This window comes from Aquila chrysaetos, chromosome 24 (assembly GCF_900496995.4).
Source record: "Aquila chrysaetos chrysaetos chromosome 24, bAquChr1.4, whole genome shotgun sequence".
Taxonomy (NCBI): domain Eukaryota; kingdom Metazoa; phylum Chordata; class Aves; order Accipitriformes; family Accipitridae; genus Aquila; species Aquila chrysaetos.
In genome coordinates this window covers 15,950,830-15,972,541 of record NC_044027.1, presented here as the reverse complement: position 1 = coordinate 15,972,541, position 21,712 = coordinate 15,950,830, and the positions used below count along the sequence as shown (strand labels likewise).

The following is a 21,712-nucleotide window of genomic DNA, read 5'->3' as shown; positions in this document are numbered from 1 at the left end:
AAAGCTGCTGCATGCTGTGCCAGCAAGCCAGGGCTGCAGCTCTCCAGGCAGCGCTTAGGCCAAGGGGCACCAGGACGTCCCTTATCTCTGCCTGGTGTGTTTATGAGGCTAAATGAAGCTAAATGGAGCTGAGGTGGACAAAAGCTCTACACTCAGAAACCCACAAGTGCTTTTGGGGCAGGGGAGGATGAAGCAAACGCATGAAATTTGGGGGTCTCATCAGAATGTGGCTCTCTGGTCCTGATGCTCCCCTGACTTGATACTTTCTATTCCCCTTCCCATGTTCCCCTCCCGACCCCAACCCTGGGAAGGGAAGGGGGGTCTGTGCTGCTGCCCTGGTGGTGGTGGTGGTGGGAAGGTAAGTGGGCAGTGATGGCTTCTGGGAGCCCAAGAATGAATAAAGGGAAGGGCTGATGCTGTGGTGGAAAAGTGGGCTGGGATCCATTTTTGGACTGGAAAATGTGCATACCAGAGCCGCCTCCTGCACCCAGTGGGTCCATTTGGTCTGGGCCTCATTTGGCTTGATCCAGCCCTATAAACAAGAGCTAAATTAGGTCTGTTGGGGGTAAGTGTGTGAGGCAGGAGCTAGTGCCAGTATGCATGCATGCTGGATGTGGTGTGTCCCTTTGGAAAAGGGGATTGGCAACCAAAATACCAGGGTTTGGATCCTGACCCTGCCAAGGGTCAAGAATAAGAGTACTCTGCCACCATGGCTGTGGACTGGGGAGAATAATCTTGCTGGGAGATCCAGAAAATTATTAGGTGTAAAGCTGTCTAGAAAAAGGTGTCCAGAGCTCAGTCTCCCTTCCATGTTGCATTCCTATGGAGTGCTTTGTACTAAGGTCTCAACTTTAGCCTTCCCATCACTTTTTATAGTTGCCCCCATTTTATATATGGGTAAACTGAGGCATGTAGAGGTATTTGTTACAAGCCTTAGGATCCTGCATGGTGGATGTTATCATGGAGAGCACAGGTTAGAAGTCCTGATTCCGCCTACATGTCCTGCTTGAAGAGGATGAACCACTTTGCTATTTAAGGGGTGCAATTCATTGAAGTCCCGTCATTTGTGACTACCAGTTAAGAGGAATTTCCAGCTGCACCCACAGCCGCACCCTGCCAGTTCTTATGGCTGTACAGCTACATTTTTCATGCCTCATAAATGTTTCTCTCCCTGGTTGCTAAGGGAAAGACCCACACAAACAACTGGGAAAACTGAGTGCTGCAAAGTAAATAAGCTGAGCAAACAAGATTTTTTTTAAATCTCTGATTTAATTGCTGCAGGTGTGTTGTTCAGGGTGTCATGACATGTGAAAACAAAGGTTCATGTGCAAGGGTGAATTTCAGCCTTTAAAACCGAAAGCTGCATGTGAGCTAGTTCAGAAGGTGGCTTCCATCCTGAACCAAGCTCCCAGAGCTGCAGACTCGTCCCCTCTCTCCCTTACTGGCTGTTTGGGCTGGAGAAGGGAGCAGATGGCGGACAAGCAGTCTTGGGGCTGGCTGAGAGCAGGACGCAGAGTGCCTGAGTGCAGGCAGGCAAGGCTGGAGCTGAATTTGTTTTTGTGTCTGTCATCTGCTCTGAGGCAGAGAAGGGAGCTGTGTCTGAAGTGTCTCCAATGGCTGGGAGTTAACTCTTGGTGGTGCTCTGCCACGGGTAGGAGGGCGAGTTGGCAACAAGTGACAGCAAGCGAGAGTCCAGCTGGCAGCAGGGTCTGGGAGGAAGCGGGTGGAGAGATGCAGAGTCCCTCCTCAGCATGCTTCAGCTGCTCCATCTGGAGCTCCCACTCATGCATGTGTGTATGTGCCTGCAGATAGGGCTGATCAGACGTGAACAGAGGATGCAGCGACTGCTGCAGGCTCCAGAATAAATCTCTGGGATATTGTAATGATTGATTTGACATCCTGTAGTTCATTGTAGTTTATTATCTTTGGGGTCAGTTTGCTTTGAGATGACCCTTTATATGAAGAAAGGAGGGGCTTTTCAGAACTGTGTTTATTCTGGGCATCTTTGGGGTTGTGTTTTTCAGTTCCTCACAGTGTTCTCGCTCTGCCATTCCCTGTACGGTGCCTGGCTACTGGACCTGGAAAAGCAGGGGTCCTGATCTTGTGTGGTAACCTTAAAAGCAGTCTGCACTATCCATCAATGCCGGTTTTGCTTCTGATACCTTTCCCATTGCTATAGCAACACATGTCTCATGGAGGATGCCAGCATGCTTTCCAGGCGGTACATGCAGAGGAGCTGCTTCACCTGCCACCAAACTGCAATCACTTGTGGAGCGGGGCTGGCTAATTGGCAACTACACACAGCTGCTGGGGCTGGAGGTGCAGAGAAACTGCTCTTAGCTCCCTCAGGCTGACCCTGCTCTCCCAGGTGTTCCACTACCTGGAGTTTCCCTGGGATATCAGGGTGACAAAGTACATGTGGGAGTGCATGGTATCTAGTGCCAGAATCTGGGATTTCTCTCCAAAGGAGATGTTCAGGATGGCGTCAGCTAGGTTGCCAAGGCTTGGTGAGTGTTAGGGGCTGTTTGCCTCTTCCCCCTTCACCTTGCCTGTAGAGGCTGGAAGATGTGCTTCACCTGCAGGGTGCTGATGGAGGAGAGGGGTTGTTTGCCTGCTTTTCCCAAGTAAGCTTGTTTATTCCTCCATCTCCTTCACACGCTGCAGTCACTAAATGGGCTCTGGGACACTCTCCTGTTCCGCTCCACCTCCCCGTCCTGCTGTCCTTCGCTCTTCTGTGCAAACCAGAGGCTGTCGCCAGTCATTCAGCTGCGGGTGGCCATCAGCACTGCTGCAGGGTTGCCTTCCCACTGCAGCGATGCTTGCTGCTGCCTCCGTGCCTGGCTTGGTGCTGGTTGGGGATGCATTTTGCGTGCTGTTGTGACTGGTGCGAGCTGCGTAAGCCTGTGCGAATGCCTTGTGTGGGCAGGCTGCAGGCTGTCCGGCTGCTTGGGGCCGAGCGGGGCTGAGCAGCAGATGGCACTGTTGGTTTCCCTATGAGTTATTGCCTTGGGTTTTGCCTTCATCAGTGCTGAGAAGGGTCGGTGGTGATGGGAGCCGGGGCATGGCAGGCGCCTGGCTCTCTTGGAAAGGGGCACGAATGACAGGCTGGGCTCCGCTGCGGGGAGCGGATCTGCTCAGTGGAGCTTGGTGCTTGCGTCTCGCTCACCAAGGAGGAGCTGTGTTTGGCTTCTTGGTGATGAGTAATATGAGCCAGCCTCATCCTTGGAGACCTGAGGTACAATCCCAAAGCCACCGTGGGCCTGCTATGAGTCCTTAGCAAGGCCATGTCAATCGCTGGTCCCTCCTATAAAAAGAAAGCCCTGATCCACAGCTCCCTTTTGTGCTTGTTCCCACTGTCAACAGTCAACCCATCCCCCAGCTTTCCCTAGCACTCAGTAAACAACAGGCAAACGCGTGACCTTTCCATCAGCAGTGGCTGGGAGAGGTGCCTTTGCTGCTTTCCAGGCTGCCACATCTGTGCTGTTAGTGTTGGTGTAGTAGTATTTAAATACGTGCATGGGGCAGTGTGGTTGAACACGCTGTGTTGCTGCCCCAGTGGCTGGAGCAGCACCGGGCATTCAGGAGTGGCCGTGGCAGCCAGCTGTTTGGGTGCTGAGCTGTCTCCCAAATATCCAGTTTGCTCTGTCTGGGTCCAGCCCCTGCCTGCTGCAGGATCTGCTGGCAGCGGCGGAGCCTCCAGATGTTAGAAGGTTTTCCTGCTGGGACTGCCCGAGTCCAGCCTGCGTGACCTGTAGTGAGGGTTCACCCATCTGTTTTCCCTGGGGATTTGCATTTTAAATAACTTGATTTCTTGGGGACCTTTTGGCTCCCAAGTCACCCTGGGTGTGCCTGTGCATTCGCCCTCAGTCCTCTGCCCCTTGCCACCCAGCACTCTTGGAGCGGGCTCTCTGCGGGCTATCTCTGCGGATATTTGTTTTCTCCACTGATTTTCCCCTGCATTGCAAGTTTTGGCCTTGGGTCAAAGACAATATTTGTAGACATGAGCTGACGTCAAAGTCTGCTCGGTGGTGGCGTGCCGGGGGATCACAGGCTTCCAGGACAGAGTTCCCGCTCCCTCGAGGCCTGGGAGTGCAGCAGGAGTTCATCCACTGCAAAGATTTACAGCTGCCCCGTGCTCCTGGGCTCGCTAAGCTGTGCTCCGGCACAGCCCCGCAGGCTCCTGCCCTCCTGCGCTTGGGGCTGGTGAATGTTGCGTGCTCCCTGGAGTAGCTGTAGCTGCAATACAATGTCCTTCACCACCCTGTCTGGAGATTTCAAAGCTGGGGGGAAGGAAGGAAAGAGGCAGGGTGAGGGGGGGGGGGGGAAGGAAGGGGTGCAGCGGTGCCCCGATGGGTTGCTTGCCTGCTGCAGCTTGGAGAGGGTGGAGAAGCCCTCCTTTGGTCTGTCCTGCTTCTGTGTAGGATCTGGAGAAAATCAGAGAGGCTTTAGATGTGGTGCCAGAGCTCTGGGATGTCAAAGCATCCCAGATAAGGCTCCACGCTTCCCTTTAGGGCCTAGAAAAGAAAGGGAGGAGGGAGGAGAGAAAATATGTGAGGTGTGGTGCAGATATTGACTGCTGTAGGCTGACCAGCGCTGTTAGGAGGGATCACCTGTGTGACTGAAGAAGCACTCCTGGCATTATCAGAGGAGTGGATGGGCAGCTAGGGCACAGGTTGCTGGCGCAGCCTAGGTGTGATGCTCTCCCTCTGCCCAGGATTCACTATATGTGCCCATGTGAACCTGCTCGCAGCCTTCCCGAAGGCACGTGCTGGCTGATACTACCCTGAAAGCTCTGTCTGACTTGGACCCTCGTGGGTTTCTCAGGACATCCGCTGTTCTTTTTTATCTTTCCTCTTCCATGCGGTCCCAATCTGTTTCCCACTCCCTTGCTATAAACGCCCTGCCTGGCCTGAAGGCAGGAAGCAAACACTGCAAAGGCCATGTTCAGCGCCGAAGGAGCCTGCCTGGCTCCATGCGGGCTGTCGGCACGGGATGGGGAGGTCAGGGTCATTTCACAGGGCAGCCCGCAGGCCCCTTTGAAATCTCTGGCAGCCACCCTGCCCTGCTTTTTTGGCCCCACTGCCTCCCTCTCACAGCGGATTTCCCACCGTGTGTTTCCTGCCCATCCTGCTCAGTGCTGTGTCCCATGCGGTCATGGCTGTTTGCTTCCCTAGGGAGGAGATGCCCCCGGCGTGAAAAACGGTTGATGGGTGGCCGGGATGGTGCAGCAAGGTCCAGAGCAGGCGGGAGCGCTCTGGTCAGGGTGGCTGCTGCTGCGTGCTCTGCTCTGAATTGTGGGGAACAGGAATATGGCCAGCCCTTGGCTGCTTTCTAGCCCCTCTCCAAGGAGGTTGGGGAGCCCCAGGGGGAGGGCCAGTGGTCAGGTCTGCTGGGAGGGGATGGAGGATTCTTCCCACGGCAGTGGTGGTTGAGGCGTGCAAAAGCATTGGCTGTGCAGAACCAGACAACCACTGTTGCCTGAGCTGTGGGCTGTCTGCGGAGCAGATCTGGTGGGTGCACGTCGGGAGGGGGCAGCTGGTGCAGGGCAGGAACAGCTGAGGGATGGGTCCGAGCTCTGCCTGTGCGGAGGCTGGAGGAGCAGGGAGGATGTCCTTCCTTCAAGTGGCTGTTTCCCTGGGAGAAGTCCCACATTAGCTGCCTTATGCCCAGCAGGCTAAGGAGAGCACGAGTCTTTTCCTCATACAAACATGCAGGGCTTGTGGTTGTTTAAGGGCCCTGTTTTGCTTGGCAGAGGTTGAAAGTCCCAGCAGGCTTCAAACCCTCCTGTTCAGCATTTCCATGGTGACAGGCAGGCGCTTCTGGTAGCTGTGCTGTCCTCGTGGCACCAAAATAAGGAGGCTGGTGCAAGTGCTGTGCCTTGGTGTGGTGGGTTTGCAAGCCAGAGCCCGTGGCCCCACAGCCTTGTCCCAGTACAGGGCAATCGGACACGCTCCTTCCCCAGTGCTCATGGAGGGCAGTTTATTTTGCCCCCAGTGGGATAAGCACTAAAAGGGGGAAGGGTTTTGTTCAGGAGAACTGTGACCAGTCTCCTGCTCCGTCACTGCGCGTGGCACTGACGGGGATGCCTGCAGGATCGTGTCCCCTGACAAAGAGTTCGTCCTGTGCCTCTGCATTCATAACCCGTTGTGGAAAATATTAGGCCTAGCAATTTGCAATGCTGTGTGAATTACTAATTAAAGGGAAGGGAAGGGGAGATGACTGATAAATGCTTCCACAGTCTGGGGAAGGTGCATTTCCGCTGGTGGAAAGGCATTTATCTCCCTCCTGTCACAGCACAGACCCTCCTCTTCAGGCTAACCGCTGCAGCTATCCTGACCATGCCATTTAGAGGGGATCTGGACCCAAAGGGGTTTTAGTTGAATGAGGCATCAGTCAGGCATTTGTATTTTGCACGGTGGCACAAGCCCCTCCTGTGGCACTTGGTGGGAGGTCTGGCCACAGTACCCACGGCTGCTCTGGTCTCTGTCCCTGCGTGTGGCTCAGCAGCGTTTTCTCGGAGCTCTCCGGAGTGTGGAGGTTTCTCATCCTTGTACAGAAATGCAGCATGGCTCTGGGGTACTTGGGGCTGGGTGAGAAATTGGGATTTTTAAATCCTCTGCAAGCTTGATTTTTATTTTTTTTTTCCACACTGGCTGTCATTGCAAACTAGGGGGGAGGGATGCAATCTTGAAACGTTTTGCAAATAGAAGTATTCTGAAATGTATCCCTTCTCCTTAGGAAGTTGCAATGAAATTCACATTCTTCCATGAAATGTTTATATATTTTGGCCAAAGCAGTGTATCTTTGCTGGGAAACATCCATATGTATGACCAGGGTGGTGGTAATTAGGAAGAGATTGAAATGCGATGATATTCATCAATATTTCAGGGGCCAAGTCCTGCAAGTTTGCATGTGCGGGCACCATTTTCCTGTGCAAGGCCTCCTAGCTCCTTTGCTCTCTGGCCAGCGACCTGCAGCCGAAGCGTGTGTTTCTTGGTAGGATCCAGCATGTCTTTGGGGGGGCCACCACCGACACTGCACCTGCCGCTGCGGGTGTTGAAGCCCTGCTTTTGGGGAATTCACCCAGCACCTATCGGAGCCAGCCACTGCACTGGGTGGCTCTAACTGCTTATACAACTCCCCTTTGCGCTGTTCCCAGTGCTGCCTGAAAGGGTGTTTAGTTAATAGGATTATAAAGCTTTCCTGTCGTTAGGCAACGGAAATCAATGGTGGGCCTCCAGGGCTGAGTTTCATCCGATTTACAGCACAGTCACTAGATGGCTGTGCTGGGTGTGTGGTGAGAGACTGGTACGGTGCTGGAGGGAGGACGTACTACCTCCCGTGCTGGGTGCCACTCTGGTGGGGTCTCCTGCAAACGCAGAGGATGCTTTTGGTCCGCCAGTGCTGGCCACATGTTTCTCCGGCTGCAGGGGTCCTGGTCGGTGCGGTGCCTGGGACCACATGGGCAGTCAGGATGCCGATGCAGCCCTGTGGTGCCAGCTGTGTGTCCCAAAACGCTGGATGGTGTTCCCCAGCTCCCATGTCTACTGCTGGGCTGGTGCGGGAAACCCAGGCATTTTCCCTTTCTCCAGCCAAAAATGGTGGCTTGGCCTAAAAGCTGAGAGTAGGCGCTGCTCTGCAATGCCTGAGGGGACTTCGCCCGCCTCCCTGCTGTAAGAAAGCATCTGGAGACAACAGGTTAGTGGGAGGGCTCGTTAATCTGTGCAATGTAAAGTGAGCTCACAACTCGCCATCCCCAAAATGCAGCGGGCTCCCAGCCCCCAAGGGGCTGCAGAGCTGGCAGGGGATGGGGCCGGGGGGGTGCAGCCCCCTCCGTGGTAGGCTGCACGTCTGTGCTGCGTGGGGGCCAGGCCTGGGAAAGCTGAGGTCCAGCAGCAAATCTCGGGGAGGTCAGGGAAGGGGCTCTGCGCTCTCTGGACTGTGTCCACCGAAGCTGACAGCCTTGGGGTTTGGTCAGTCCCACCCTGCCATGTCCTTGCCCTCCTCACCCTCCTAAGAGGGTGGTCCAGACTGAATTGCCTCTCCCTCTCTGATCCAGGGCCATGCCTCTTGGGAGAGGTCTGCAAAAGGCATCAGCTCCCCTCGCAGCCGAGGAAGCGATGTCAAACCCTTCACTGTTGTATCGGGAGAGTGGGGAGCAGCTGAACGGGAGCCCTGAAGGAAACTTCCAGGAAAGTCAACCTGCTTCAGGAATCTGGCCGTGCAACAAGCGTTTCCCATCCCCATGGCTAGCACAAGCTGGCAGGGGGGGACTGCACATGGTGGAAACTTCTTTAAACCCCCTAGCCTGCAAAGCAAGCACAAAGAGGGAGGATCAGGAGAGCCTTTGGCTTAGTGTGTGGGGCTGGAAACCTCCAAGCTGCATTGCCTGCCAAGTGACACGGAGCAGTGATGTGGATCTGCAGATAACCTCTTGGCCATGTGTTATGTAGGCTAAAGTATGCATGAGGAGCTGAGACAGTTTTAGACTCCGCAGCACGGTGTCCTGCAGACGAGAGCAGGCTCCAGGGGTGGGGGGACAGGAACCTCGGGTTCCTTCGGGTTTGTTTAAGCTTCAGCTAAGCCCTGGAAAATATGCCGAAGGAAACAACCCTGCCCAGTGCTGTAGGCTCAGCCAAGTGGGTGAATTAGTGGATGCTCTGTCTCTGGCAAATGCTCCAGGTAGTATGTTGTGCTGTACATCACATCCGTGTGCCCCCTGTTTGCATGCAGGCCTGGATGCATGCAGACATATGCCCGGAGAGGTGCCCTGGCCTTGCTGCCAGCCTGGTCTCTCATCGCAGATGGCTGCTGCTCTGGCCTGGTTGGCAGGTGGAATAAACCCCTGTGGAGAAATTACAATTGGTAACAGCGGGGATTGTCATGGCTTGCAGGTACTTAAGCTCTCTGTTTCCCCCAACACCTTTCTCTTCTCTGGCAAAGATTTAGTTTGCAGTAGGAAGCGCCTAGTTGTGCTGCTGAGCTGGCGTGGGGACAGCTGAGCTCTGTTGTGCCCTGCGCTGTGCCCACCTGAGTCCCAGCGAGATGGCTGGCTGCGCTGCCAGGGCATGGTCCGGAGCTGGCCCTAGAGGAGCCAGGGTGTGCTGACGTTTGGGAGCTTATTCTTGGCCCTGGTCTTTCTTAAATCTCTCTGTGCTGGAGTGCTGTTGGTCCCCTTGATAGGAAGATGTTTTGAGAGATGATGGGGCTTTTCCTTGCATTCGGAGTTGGCAGGGAACAGCCATGATGGGCACGTGGCAGTTTGTGGCATCCTCCCGCACTAGTACCTCTGCAGCCCCCAGCTCCTAAGCCTGCCGTATATGCCCAGCCTGGGAAGTTGGGCACCCGTGCATGAATACAGTCATCCCAGCAACATATGCCCAAAACACGTGCAAGCCTTGTGCCAGGGATTTCCCTGCCTGAGAGCTGTGCCCAGGTTGCTCTGGCAGCACAGAGTGGCCGCACATGGGTTGGGGAGACTGGGGGGATGTTGCTAAATGGGCTCAGTCTAGTGGGGAAACTGAGATTAGTTTTGGCATGAATGAGGAAGGGATGGGGGGGGCAGCTATGAACTGCAGGGAGTTACATGGTGACTGTCCTCCTTGCCCTCCAGCAGCGTGGTGGTACGGGGTGCTGGTGCCACTTGGGGCAGGAGGGACTGGGAAGCTGCTCCATGATGTCTGCCCAGGAATGGGGTCCTTCCTCCGCCTGGTGCACGGGCAGTTGTGCAATGGCTGGTGGCATCGTGGCCGGAGTGGCGGGTACCCCTCCTTGAGCAGCTCTGCCCACCCTGGGCTCCTCAGCTGTGTGCACCTGGGGGCTGCTGCATTAGTGCCCCTGGCCTGGGCTCTGTCCCCATCTCCAGGGGGAGGGCGATTATGGAAACTCAATAAACTGTTGCCATGACAGCCTCGAGCTCGGCTCCCTCCCGATGCCATACCCACTGTGACAGCTCAATATTACTAGCTCCCATGGGACTGATTTCAACAGGATAAAGCGCTTTCAGCACGGGACGAGGCAGCTGGATTTCAAGCAGCAGAGCCCTTTTATCCTGCTGATGCAGGGAAGGTCTCGGAAGCAGAAAGGAGGTGTGTGGGTGCCTGACAGTCCGATTCCTATGGGGGAGAAGTCCTCGGTCTCATTTGCATCCTCTTGCAACCCCATGAGCTGCACCTCTGGTCTCCGTTGCTGCAGTGACCGTCTCCATGGAGACCGGTCCAGCACAGCCGCATCATGGGGACCACGGAGGGGGAGGCCGTGGGGAAGCATCCCCATCCCCTCCCCACAGGGACAGGATGGCTCCCAGGGTGCTCTCTCAGCCCCCAGGGGAGCGTGAAAATTGAAATCCTTCAAGTGGCAAATGTGTGGAGGAATCCCAAGAAAACTAATTGGTTTTCTCCCACCCCTGTTTAATGCTTGTTGGCTTTCACTTTGCATTGGTAATTGCTGTTCTGCACCTATTAAAAGGCCGTCTTATGCTTCGCGCGAGCTTGATTGCAAATTAATTTTGCATATGTATCTATTCAGAGGAGCATGGGAATTTTATTCGGCTCAGGATGCTGAATGCCAGACGGGCTTTCCAGAGGCACGAAGTGCGGCGCAGGCTGTGGCCACTATCAGGAGTAACTTTGAGGGAACAAGGGCAGCTTCTTCAAATAAATGCCGAAAACCAAGGGTGCAGATACAAATCAATGGGATTTGTTCTCATAACTCATTTGGGACAAGACGGATGGATTTCAATTGGGATATACAGAAGCACCCATGAGCTTAGATACCAAGGTGCCTTTGATTTTTCACTGAGAAATGGGTATCCTACCTGCTCATGGTCTCCTGGAAGTCCCACTAGGCATCCACCTTCATGTCTGTGCCTCTCTCTGCCTCTCTAAATCCACCCGTAGGCTTTTTGTAAATGCCAGATTTCTTCAGAGGGATGCTATCAGGTTGGGATTTCTGTTTTTGAAAGTAGATTTCCTCTTTCTATTACTGATAAGTATCAAAGGGGAAGAGCTGTTGGGATTTTCCATTTGCCTTTCACTTGTCATGCTGCTTTGTTTCCTCTTTGCCTTTCTATCAGCCTCGCACAGTAAAAATAAACTAGTCAGTTTTGTGTCATTTCTCTCAAGTACACCATTCTCGTGCATGTGCAGGATGCCGTGATGTTTGGGCTTGTGGACAATACATGGAGTTGCAATTTCCTTTGAAAAACAAACTAGCCATTGTTATTTCTGTGGAATTTCTTTCATTTTGTGGAAGCCTTTGATGCTTGACTGCATCAAGCATTGGAGTCAGCCTTCCTTATGTGCGCCTTTGTCCTTGTGAGTCACTTGGTGTAAGAAATGACCAATGTGGTGGAGAGGTTGGTCGCTGGTTCTTGGAGCATTCTGAATGTTTATGCCATTGCAGCTATGCTGGGTACTAAGAGCCTCCTGTGCATGAGTTTGTCACTGAAACCTGCATCCACCTATGCAGAGATTCAGTTGTGGTCCATCATGGCATGCCCAAAACAATGTGCTTGCAGGGTAGCAGAGGCTGTTCAGACTTTAAGGAATGGATGCACTTCCCAGTGCAGCAGTCCGCCTCTCCCTGAGGCAGCAGTAGAGCAGTTGGGAGCAGGATGCATCTGGCATAGGGATCACAATTTATTTGTGCTGCAGTTGCTCTGTTCTGCCCAGATTGTTACTGGAAAACAGTGTTTTTCCAGTAATGGTTGCTAAGCAGTGAGGTCTCATGATGGGCTTTATCTGCTCAGCTGGATGTGCAAGAAACAATAAAGCTCCAGTGCAAAATGAAATGGGGAAGCATCAGTGATTGTGCTGGGGCTTCCCTGTCTGCGAGAAGTGGCCGCTGGGGTAAGGGTGATACCAGGGGGAGATTTCTCCTCCACCCCTTGCAGGGCTTTTCTGCTCCTTGGGCTGGCATGTGCTGCTGTTGGGCTCCAGCAGTTAGTCCTGTGCTTGTGGGGATGGCTTTTCTGTTACCGATGCAGCAGTATGTTCAAGGTGATCGGCTGCTGTTACTGGAGGATCTGGGATCGTAGCACGGTTTCCACTCATGCCAGCCAGACTGGAGGAGGAGTAGGATGAGGCTGTCGTTCAAAAATCCGCGTAGGATCGTCCTGTCTGGGCTGGTTTGATGACGGAGGAATCTTTGCCTTGCACTTCTGCTGAAAACGTCCCAATGGAAAATTGTTCAAAACCACTTTGCTGGTTTCTGTTGAAGGACCGTTGCATTCCCCAGTGACTTATGCAGGTGTCTGGGGAGACTGGTGGGTGGGCATGCATGAGCTGGCCCCTGGTGAGGAGGGGAAGGTTTCACGCTGTCTCTGGGACTGTGTGAATGCCCACAACATCTGGCTGGTTACCGTTGGCCAAAGCCTTCCACATACAGCAGCTTTCATGTCCCATCAGACCCCATCCACTGTGTCCCATTGCTGTTTGTCTGAGACCATTCTCCAGAACGGGTGTTCTTTTGTCCAACCTCTGCTGCTGCTGCTCTGCCTGGCACCTCTCCTGGGACCCTGCACTTGTAGTTTTGCTTTCCTTTGCTGTCTGCCTGTGTGGTTTGTGACTTTTCCAGAAGGGCTATCCCTTTGGCATCTTTATGGCTGCCTGGTGGGAGGTCGCTGGGCTCTGGAGACCGGCAGAACGGACTGAGGCCCTGCCAGAAATGTGTGCTCTGGGGTAGCAACCTGTGCCATCTATCCCTTGCTGTTGCCGTGAGGTCCGGCGGAGCCCTGCAGACCCAGGCACCAGCAGATGATGCGACTCCTAGACCTCCACACCACCTTTGCAGTAACTCCTGTTCCCATGGGAAAGATTAGCTGCTGAACAGGATGATAAGTAGGTTCCTGGGGATGGTAGCCCTTGGAGACTCTGGCACTTGAGTGTGAAATCTGTGTCCTTTTCAGGACAGTCCCTTAGGCCTACTGGATAGTGCAATCCCAGCTGGCCAAGCCCAGCTCGTTACTGGAAAGTTGTTATTGGAAAGCTGTGCTCTGCCGACCTGTTGTGGGGAGGTGAGTAACCTGAGCTGGGGCTGAAGCATGGATTTGAATCACCTTTCCTGGAACCAGAGCTGTGGGTGCTGCCCATGCTAGGGGCAAATTTTGCTGCTGGTGATGACAGCGTGAAATGTGGGACTGCCCTCCATGGGAGCGCACATTTTATTGAGTCACCAAGACATCATGTATGTAGAGGGGCAGTGACTGGCCATGCCAGGGTGTTTCCTGGGCTGTGGCACTACCTTTCTGCCATGAAGAGAGCCAGACAGTTGCCAATATGCTGTCAGCCAGAAGCTAGGAGATGACCCTGGAAATACTTCTTTGTCCATGTGCTTTAGCTGTATCTCCTCCCCTCTGAAGCCGTTCCTGGGGCTGCTGCAGTGCTGCCCTCTGTGTCCTTGCTGCTGCTCATCTCAGCCATATGGTGCTCGAAAAATCTGTCTAATTTCCAGTAAAAACTTATTTTATGGTGGGTTCGTTCCTATCTGGTCTTGTTCCAGGCTTGTCCATTAGCTCCCATTCCCGCAGCATGTAAACACTGGTTTTCTCACCCTTGCATTTCTCCGGGGAACGAAGGGCTGGACCCCGCTGCAGTCCCACGCTCTGCCCCAGCATTTTGGGAAGGTGCCCAGCTCTGACTGCGAGCAGCACGAAGGGTCCGTGTGTGTGTGAGACCCGTCTAACCCCAGTGTCTCGGCTGGCTCTGGCTCCTGTGCGAATGACTCAGCCCAGCTGAGGAGGCCAGGAGGGAGCGGGGCCAGCGCTGGCTGGGCGATGAGCAGGACTCACCAAGCCCAGCTTACCTAACGCTGCAGGAATGCCGGGCTCAGCAGGGCTCCTTGGTGCTGCCCTGAAACCCAGGAGTGCTGGGAGCCGGGCTTGTGGCCTCAGGCAGCGGCTGGGTTTGGGAAAGCTGGGACAGGGCTGCACCGTCCCAGACCTTTGCCCTGCATGTGGCAAGGGGCAGCCCCAAAGTGGGAACCCCTGCTGCCTGCAGTCATGGGAAACCACCCAAAAATGCCTACCTGGAGTAGGGTCTGTTCACACTATTTAAGTCATCCCCACTGGGCCCAGCAAGAAGGGCAGCCGTAAGGACATAAACTCCTGTTTGAAGGCAATGAGGACTTTTTATTGACTTGGCCCTGACATTTTGCATGGCCCCTCTGTTGGGTATTTAGCTGGCCCCAGTGACTCCCCTTGCTGGGTGCGGCTTGATGAACCCACCAAACTGCTTCTCTACTGCTGCCCTCCCTGGAGAGAGACACCCTGGGTGTTTCCCCTGGTTATTAAGCCTGGTCTCTGTAGCTGATAAGGGTGAGAAAATGGCTCATGGGCTTGGCCCCAGGTTTATTCTTGTTTGTGAGAGCAGTAACATCTGTGTTGTACATGTATGCAGGTGATATACATGTTGCTCCATGTCGACTCTCTCATCCTTCTGCTACTGTTGGTGCGAATTCTGCAGGAAGATGCTCTTTGTAGCAAAACCATCCCATTTTGTGCCGTGCTCACTTTGGCAAAACTCCGTTTTGAAGTCGCAGGCTCTCTCTGGTGGAAAAGGTAGCAGGTGCCATGCTCACCTGGGCAAAACTTTCCATGTAGAATTGACCTGCAAACAAAACGATCACTGATATTCACTGTCTTTTAGTGCCACGCTGCATTTTCAGTGCCATAAGGTTCCCAAGCACTCTCTGGATGTGAATTATTTAAGCCTCACTGTGGTCCTTGGAGTACAGGGAGGCATTGAGCTGAAACTGCCTCTGACAATGGAAAGCAGGGATGGAAGAAGAGAAGGAAAGAAAAGGGGAGGCTCCAGCTCCGATCGTTCATGCTCTGTCTCTCACACCCTCTCATCCTTCCAGCTCTGCTTGTTTGCTTGCCACAACAGCCAGAGGGAAATGCTGTAGCTGCTGCAGACACAGTTTGATCATAATCAGAAATCAACAGCAGGCAGGACCTGTTGTGTCTCTGAGACAATGCACGGGGTTTGTGAGTGCCACGCATGTAGATGAGGCTGAAAACCTCACGCCAGTGCAAAGCAGCAGCCTGAGCCAGCACCGAGATCGCCCTGAAAGAAAGGAGAGGCTGGGGGAAGGCAGCGTGCCGTGGCATGCTTGCAAAGGACTGTTTCACCGACCTCAGGAACATCGCTGGCTACACACATGCATGCACACAGGCGCACTTGCTCACACACGCGCACACACAGCCTCTTGGTGCAGCTCCTCGCAGCCCTTTGATTTGCAAGGAAGGAAATAAGACCTCTTAGAGCAGCAGAAGCAGCAGCTGTTGGCAAGATGCGCTGACAAAATTGAGCAGGGAGAGATCTCCAGTTTGGTTTGCTGCCTGGGCTGGACCTGCTCCTGCAAGAGGAGCGGCGGAGGAGAGAGAGAAGAATGAGCAGCCCCTCCATCCCTGGGAAGATGGAGGCAAAACCTTTGTTCAACGTGCAGAAGGCTCTGGTGCAGCCTGTGCAGATGTGCATGTTGGATATCCCCCTGAGCGTGCAGGATGATGATGTAAGTAGAAGGCAAGTGAGCCACCAGCCCGTTTTCGGCTCCAGGGATGGGGTGGGTGTGCAAGGGGCAGAGAGGTGCTGTGACCCCACCCCGGTGCTATCCGGGGGTGGTGAACTTCTGGCGAAGTTAAAGATGCCAAGAGCTGGCACCGCCTCCAGATGTGACTGTTTCCTCTCTGAAGTGGTGTATTTTGAGGCAGACCATGTCTTGCACTTGCCAAATCCGGGGCACCAAAATGAAAGGAGTAGTTTGGGAGGGAGGGGAAGCCTTCCTATATGGAAAAGGAATTGTGTTGTAGCTCAATGCAAAAGGGAGTGTTTGCTGTGTGTGTCCTGACTCTGCTGCCCTGGGGTGGCTGACGGGTGTGAAAACCTGGGAGGCAGCAATCGGCTGCAGAGCTTGACTCTGCCTCCACACACCTTGGTGGCTGCCCCGCCTGGTCTTGCCATCTGTGTGGGCATCGATCCTGCCCTCTCGCTCTGCTGCTGTGCTGCAGCTGCAACCAAGTGCAGGGTTTGCTCCATGATGCAAAAATTTGCATTGGTTGCAGCACGGAGGCGGAGGTTTCCTGATGGGCTCGGGTTAGGGGATTCCTGGTGAGGGCTCCTCTTGTCACCTTAACTCTGCCCCTCACAGAAATACACCACAAATCTGACTGTGCAAGAAGGGACCCTGTGATAAAGCTACTGAAGAACCCGAAATAGGGGCAATGCTTTCCAGAGCTGGTGGGTGGTGAGCGGTTGGTGTCCTGCATGTGTTAGGGGTTTTGGGTGTGATCCAGGTGCTGTTAAGATTTGAGGCAAAACTTCCTTTGATTTTGGAGCAGAGAAAGCCCATGTTCTTGCTGTGTGTGTTCAGTGTTTGTACTATCACTGCAGGAGCCTTAAATCTGGATTTTCTTGATGGCAAACAATTGATATGTCACGGTTAATGTTACCTTCTCTTCTACGTTATCTGGGTGTTTAAAGAGGTGAAATGACAGTACAGAAACGAGCTCGCTTCCCTGGAAGAAGGGAGGACTTTCCTGCAGGGTGGTGTGTTGGATCTCGGCAGGGGTGGGAAGCCCCAGCTCAGCAGCCTGCAAGTGCCTCTGCAGGGACAGGGGACTTGCAGGGGAGCATCCTATATTTAGAAACTCCCCAGGGCTTTGCCAGGATCTGCTGTGGTGCTGCACTAATGAGGATACCTGTGATGGCCACTGCAGAGCTGGTGGGGTGTGCCGGGGGTGGGAACCGTGCCCCGAAAGCGCAGGTGCCTCCTGCAGCATGCGTGGGAAGGAGGGAGGGCGGCCGGGCTTTGGGAGGTGGCTGGAGCATGGGATGATAGCCGGTGAACCAGCGGCTGGATGCTTTATTCTCATTTAGCTTGAATTCTTTTTTTTTTTTTTTTTTTTTTCTTTTTAAGCAGCAGATTTCTCAAGGCTTACATTACGTGATATCCATTCCTACTCAGTAGTGCAATCTGGTGCTGGATTTCCCTGCGGCCCCGTGCTGCAGCGCAGGGGATCCTCAGGGTTTGCCCGACACAGGTGGAGGCTTCCTTCCCTGCAGAGGGGGAAGCCTGAACTGGAGACCTGTGCTCATCTGGGCAGTGGCTGGCACCAGGCACGGGGGATGTCCTGGCCTGGGTTACTTGGAAATGACCTCTGCTTGCTAATCTTATTCCTGGTTTTATTGCAGAAAAGAAAAATAATTTTTAAGGGGGTTGTGTACTGTGTTAGAGGTTTGGTGTTTAGTTTTTTTTTTTGGTTGGTTGGGTCTTTAACAATTCCTGCTAACCCTTTGGCAGCTGCTGGGTCACAGCCAGTCCTGGGAGTTGTGTCACGGTGAGGTACTGGTCAGTAATCTGGCACATCGGGGCATCGCCAGCCCTCGGGTCATCACTGGGGCGTTAGCTCCGTTGTGCAGTACAGAAAGGGTTAGCGCTTTCCTGTGGAAACTCAAACTGCCACGAGGTCAGGCTGGGAGCTTGGTCTCCAGCATCCCCATTTCCACTTAAATTGAGGCTCTGCATGTGCACCTTGTGCGTTTCATCACTGTGATCACCTATCCCAGCTCAGGGCTCTGCTGGTGCTTCCATCCCCTGCCCTCTCCTGCATTGGGCAGAGCAGGATGAGACCCCCAGGAGCGAGCATTGGCTGGCAGCGCCTGTGAGCAGGAGGCAGATTAGGGACCACTCTGCCTCTCTGTGCTCACGTACCACTGCTTCGAGACTGAGGATGCTCGCTCCGTTTTCCATTCCTGGAAAGCGGGGGCGTAGCGGCTCCCGTGCCCCCACGGAGCTGGTACCTCCCTTTGCTGCAAAGCACGGACCGGTGGGGAAATGCCAGCGGGGAAGTCCCGAGCGGCATTTCTGTCTGTGGAGCAATGGGGAAACTCCTCTTTCACAGCTGAAAGATTATCTCCAGCCAGGCAGGGTTTGGTGTCTCACACCCACCCGTGTGCGGGTACATGCTCATTTCGCTGTGGTGGCTTCTGCCAGTCTGCGTGGGCATGGTGGAGGGAGCCGTGTTGGCATTTCCCCTTCTATTTCAGGACTTTCAGGCTCATGAATTGCCTTTCTTCTTGGAGTTGGCACAAGCAGGTTGGGAAAAGTTTAGGAGCTGTGTTACATTGGGACCTTTGGATGCTCGCACCCAAAGGAAGCTCTACTAAGAGATGAGGGTCCAGAAATTGATTCAGCCAGGGAACGTGCTAACAAGCGGTCAAACCCTGCCTGCGCCGCAGTGGGCTGGCCCTGGCCCAGCGCTGCCTTCCTGACCCGTTGCAAGTGTGGGAGCGTTCAAGCAGGTCTGCTGGAGGCAGGGTTGGGAGAGGGTAAAACAAATCAACTTCATGGGAAGGGAGTCAGAGGTTTTCCCAGCACCGTGGGTCTTGGCTGCATCACCCACCTGCCCTGAGCCCTGCTGCCCTTTGCAAAGGTGCTCTGGGGTGCCGGGTGTTCCTCTGCAGTTGAGTTGGCACTTTGCAACTCTCCCTGCCCTTTGCAAAAGGAGCATCGTGCCCCATCAGCGAGCTCCCACCTTCCCGAAACACCCTGCAGCCCCTGCGGGGAGCCCTCCCTGCCCTCCCCTCCCCTCCCCATGGCTGGTACCACTGCCAGAGGAGCAGTGCCATGTGCTGCCTTGCGCTTGTGTGCCGTGCTCCACGTTGGAGCCAGCCGTGCTCCCAGAGCGCTCAGAAACCTTCCTCTAATCAGGACCCTGTTTGGTTTTGTGGGTGGGGAGTCGGACGAGTATTTTCCATCTCCCTGAGTGGCAGTTGCTATGCAGGCTTCTGTGGCAGCAAAGGGACGGAGTGGCAGAGGAAGAGGCAGAGGAGCTGGGATGTGACCGTGAGGAATGGGGGTGTTGCGGGGGGAGGAGGAGGGCACAGCGGCACCAGAGACCTGGGCAGGAGGCGCGAGGCAAAGCTGAAAGCCGTGGGAGCAGAGCTGTGCTCTGCTGTGCCCCCGAATCCCATTGGCACCTGCTTTGATGTAGCCACGAGAGCATCTGGTCACCATTGTGTGTGCTCCTGCTGAGACCTGGCATGCCCAGGTTGTTGTCGGGTCTCTACCCTCCCCGGAGGACAAATCCTGCTGGCCTGGACCTCCCACACATGCAAGGCATGGTGTGGAAATAACCTCAGCGGAGCTCTCCTGCAGGATCCTGTCCGTCTGTCTCCATCGCCAGTTGGACCATAGCTGTGGGAAGGCCTGGCTTGGAAAGTGGGCTTCCCTTGTGCTGCAAATCCATTCACTGAACACACAACTGACTCCTTCCAGGCTGGGTTCCCAGGGGAGCAGGGCTTTGGCCTCAAAAAGGAGCAAGAGAGCTAGGCAAAGCCCAGATCAGGACACCCCACAAAGACATGAGTCCCTGGCTCATGCCTGTTCTCCCAGGACAACAACTCTGAGTCAACATCTCATACTCCGGTTTTCCAGGAAAACTGCTCTGCCCCAGCACGGAGCGGAGCTCCTTTGGGGAGTGTTTCACCAGCAGGCAGTACACCGTTGGAGGTGATGGAGAGACGTGAGCTGCTCGTGCCCATGTTCAGTGGGTGGTCAGCTGGAAGGGGAACATCCTCATCTCCCCCCAGGCTACCCCCAACATGGTGGTACGTGTCGGGCAGAGGACACTCTCGTTTCTGTCTCCCTTGCTAGCTTTCGATGGGGCTGTCAATCCCTCCCTTTCATAATTCAGCCACAGCAGTTGCAAAATTTCCCAGGGTGCCTCTCTTGCTATTATGGGTAGGGATTTCCAAAGCTTTGCTAATAAAAGAGCAACAGTTTCTATATCTGGGAAATGGGGAAATCAATGAACAAACTGTTGCAAGTGATATAACGGCTTTTTGTGGCATCTCGGGCAGTTCCCTAATATGATGGAGCTTTATGGCACACTGTTTTGTCAGCTTAATTGGCAATATCCGCTCCCTGCAAGTGGGAGCTGCAAGGCTTTGGGGGACCAGTGAGCCGATATCCCACGGTGGTGGGGTCCTGCTGCCCAGGCCCATCTTGCACAGTCCCAGTGCATCCCTCCTGTCTGGTGAGTTGATCCGCTCATGGTTGTGCATACCAGGGCATCCCAGGCTAATACCATGCAGCTGACCCAGCCCTGTGTGACGGTGAAAATCCCTGGGAAATACCCCCTTGTTGCAATGTCCAGTAAATGACAAGTCAGAGGGGAGTGCAGCACCGCCTTTGGTCTCTTCCAGCACGGCTGTGTCTGAGTTGGACACTTAATGCAGTTCTGCAGAGTAATAAGAAAAGAGAAATGATCGGGTGAAATTCTCAGTGTCCTGCTTAGGCACTTGCGTCCTCCGGAGCCTGTCCTCGTGGTCTCCCTGTCTTTGCCTCCTTCCTTTCTCCTCTGTGACGTCCTAATAAGTGCAGTAGGTTTGACTTCAAAGTGGTTAGCAAATATTTTCCACTCCAGTGGGCTAATTAGTTAAATTACATTTCACATGCTAATTTATTCCTCTAATATTATTTTTTTCCCAGCATACTGGAATACAGGAGAAGATAAAAGCTTGGCTTGACCTTAAAGCCAGGCTCAGAGGAGCTGGAGATGGGAACAAAGGATTAGTTCCCAGGTTTGCTGTAGCACAGGCTTATTCCCTGCTGCATTTGAGAGCTCGTTCAGTTGAGCTTTAAGTGTTTTAGCTGACCGCAACCCAGGTACCTTGGGTGAAATGTCCTCTGGCACGTAGAAGAAAAACTTTCAGATCAGCAGTAACGAGCTACTAATTTCCAGCTTCATTGTACCTGTCTGCAGCACCGGTATCACCTTGGAGTGCTGTGTAAATGGCAACTAATTAATCTTTGCAGGAGTGGGTGAGAATGGTGTTGCTTCCTATGCACCAAGGGGTGAAAGGATCTGCTTAGTCAACAGGCACCAGAGCCAGCCTCAGGATTCAGTCTGGCACTCGAGGGTTGTGTCCCACAGCAGGGATGACGGCCATCCTGTTCATAGCACTGTAAAGGGGCTGGAAATGCACCTTCCTCACCAAGCTTGGGAGGCTGAATCCCCAAGGCTGGGAGGTAGATGCTTTCCCTGTGCTGGGTCGGTGGGGCTCAGCTCCCTCCCCGGGGGCTGCACATGCGGCAGAGACGCAGCGGGCGTCTTTGGGCCATGGGGTGAGTTGTTGAGCAGGGTGGGTTGCATGGCGTGAAATCCTCTTTGTCCTGCTGGTGAACGCTTGCTGGCAACTGAGCCCTGCTGGGGCTGAGACACTTGACATCTGCAGCCCCAGCAGCATCCCTCCGCTCCCTCAGTGCGGCTCTGCCAGCCTGCGCCCATCCGAGGTGGAAAGGCTTTAACCGAGAGCCCAACGGGGCCCGGGAGTTGGTGCTTGCCTCGATCACAGGTTGAAGCCATGTGCCAAGCGTTGGGGTGAAGCGATAGCTGCAAAGAGCCCCGCAATGAATCAAACTCTGTCATGTTTATATCAAAGGCTTTTTCTTTTCCACTGCCTGTGTATGGTAGATGTTATCAAGAGGGAGGAGCTGAAAGTGAGCACTAGGACTGTTTCCTGACCACAATTACAGTTAAAAACAACAAATCCCTCCATCCCCGCTCTTGGCCAAACTCTCCTTTTTCCCTTGGGTAAATGGTCACTCGGTTTCTTTGGAGAAAACTAGAAACTATGGAAAAAGTCTCCCAGGCTGAATTCTCATCTGTAAAGGCAGAAATTCAGAAGGATGGTGTAAAGTCTTGGGG

At 54.0% G+C, this 21,712-nt stretch overlaps 1 protein-coding gene across 1 annotated transcript in view; it reads left to right on the top strand.

Annotated features, from left to right (window-relative positions):
• Window positions 1-15,324: 15,324 nt before the first annotated feature.
• Window positions 15,325-21,712, top strand: part of RALGDS (ral guanine nucleotide dissociation stimulator) — a 47,144-nt gene continuing 40,756 nt past the window's right edge. The window contains exon 1 of the mRNA XM_041119629.1: window positions 15,325-15,513. Within this exon, the coding sequence (XP_040975563.1) occupies window positions 15,391-15,513 (123 nt within the window). The 5' untranslated portion in view covers window positions 15,325-15,390. The remainder of the gene's footprint in view (window positions 15,514-21,712) is intronic.